The 1,479-nt window shown below is 50.8% G+C and overlaps 1 protein-coding gene across 1 annotated transcript in view; it reads left to right on the top strand.

Moving 5' to 3' along the window:
• Window positions 1-1,479, top strand: part of atp8b1 (ATPase, aminophospholipid transporter, class I, type 8B, member 1) — a 25,009-nt gene that overhangs the window by 17,216 nt on the left and 6,314 nt on the right. Inside the window, exons 10-12 of the mRNA XM_015399945.1 lie at window positions 514-678; window positions 837-993; window positions 1,065-1,253. Of these exons, the coding sequence (XP_015255431.1) occupies window positions 514-678; window positions 837-993; window positions 1,065-1,253 (511 nt within the window). The remainder of the gene's footprint in view (window positions 1-513; window positions 679-836; window positions 994-1,064; window positions 1,254-1,479) is intronic.

Here is a 1,479-nt window from a genome sequence, read left to right as displayed (position 1 = left end):
AACATGGAGGCCAATCACTGTCCCCCAGACATCCACCGTTAGATTTTTATATCTTTTAAAAACAAAGAGGCGTGACTATGAAGTCATCTGATGGCTTCTTTGTGTCGGAATGTGAGGCAGACTCTCCTTGGTCGCGGTCACTGATCCAGGGTTTATTTTGATAGTGATTAATTTGATGCTGCTTCTCTTCCTCCGTTATCAGGATAAAACACAAATCTCCAGCTTTATTCCAATCTCACGAGTACAGAGCAACGGTCTCACTCAGAGTGGCAGTCTGTGGGAGTGGGTTTCGAACTCACAACAGCACCAATCAGCACAACTGCTGGACAGCTTTCAGCCTAAACAAAGCGTGATCTCAGGGCTCGCTGCTGACCGCCCGATGAATCCCTCATCACATTCGGACAGCAGCTCATCTAATAGTTTGTTTCTCTAATGGCTGCTTGGCGCCGCTGGTTCCCACCATTAGAAGAGTCGGCATCTGTTCAGGGACATGTCCCAGTGACTGAGCCGTGATCGGAATCCGCTGTCCATCCATCCATCCATCATGGTCTACAGTTGATACCAGAACGGATCAGAACCATGGTTCTGGTCGGCTACTCCGGTTTATTCCAGCTTGTTGCTCTTCTCCCTACAGGTGACCCAACCACTGCTGAAGGAGTATCGCTGGACAAGATAAAGGTACGAGTCCTCTTTGCCTTTTTTCCTTCCTACATGGGAACAGAAAATGGGAGAACAGAAGGAGACGCCGCCTTTTGTCAGAAAGTCCAGGTTCTGAATCAATTTGGTCATGAAAGCACTAAAACTTTTGGATCTTCTGTCTGAAACCTTCCTGTTAGCCGGTGGACTGGGGCTGGAACAACTATGCTGACAGGAAGTTCGAGTTTGTGGACCACTTCCTGGTCGCCAAGATCAAGTCCAAGAAGGACAAAGACGCTCTGGAGTTTTTCAAGCTTCTGTCACTCTGCCACACCGTCATGGTGGACAACAACGACGGTAAGAGGATGGAGAAGATGCGAGGAGACGGACCGGACCAAACGGACTTAACTTCTGTCTTCTGTCTTCAGGTGACCTGGTGTACCAGGCTGCGTCACCTGATGAGGGCGCTCTCGTCACTGCCGCCAGGAACTTCGGCTTCGTTTTTCTCTCTCGTACCCAAGACACCATCACCATCTCGGAAATGGGACACGAGACGACCTACGAGATGCTGGCGCTGCTGGACTTCAACTCGGACCGCAAGCGCATGTCCATCATCCGTAAGGAGAAATGCTGCTAAGCCTAGCTTAAAGCAGGCCAGCTGTTGCCTCAGGCAGAGTCGAGATGTTTGCCTCAGGCAGAGTCGAGATGTTTGCCTCAGGCAGAGTCGAGATGTTTGCCTCAGGCAGAGTCGAGATGGTTGCCTCAGGCAGAGTCGAGATGGTTGCCTCAGGCAGAGTCGAGATGGTTGCCTCAGGCAGAGTCGAGATGGTTGCCTCAGGCAGA

Source organism: Cyprinodon variegatus, unplaced genomic scaffold (genome assembly GCF_000732505.1).
Source record: "Cyprinodon variegatus isolate N-32 unplaced genomic scaffold, C_variegatus-1.0 Scaffold1060, whole genome shotgun sequence".
Taxonomy (NCBI): Eukaryota; Metazoa; Chordata; class Actinopteri; order Cyprinodontiformes; family Cyprinodontidae; genus Cyprinodon; species Cyprinodon variegatus.
The sequence above is the reverse complement of the archived record's forward strand: the minus strand, read 5'-3'. Positions and strand labels throughout refer to the sequence as shown.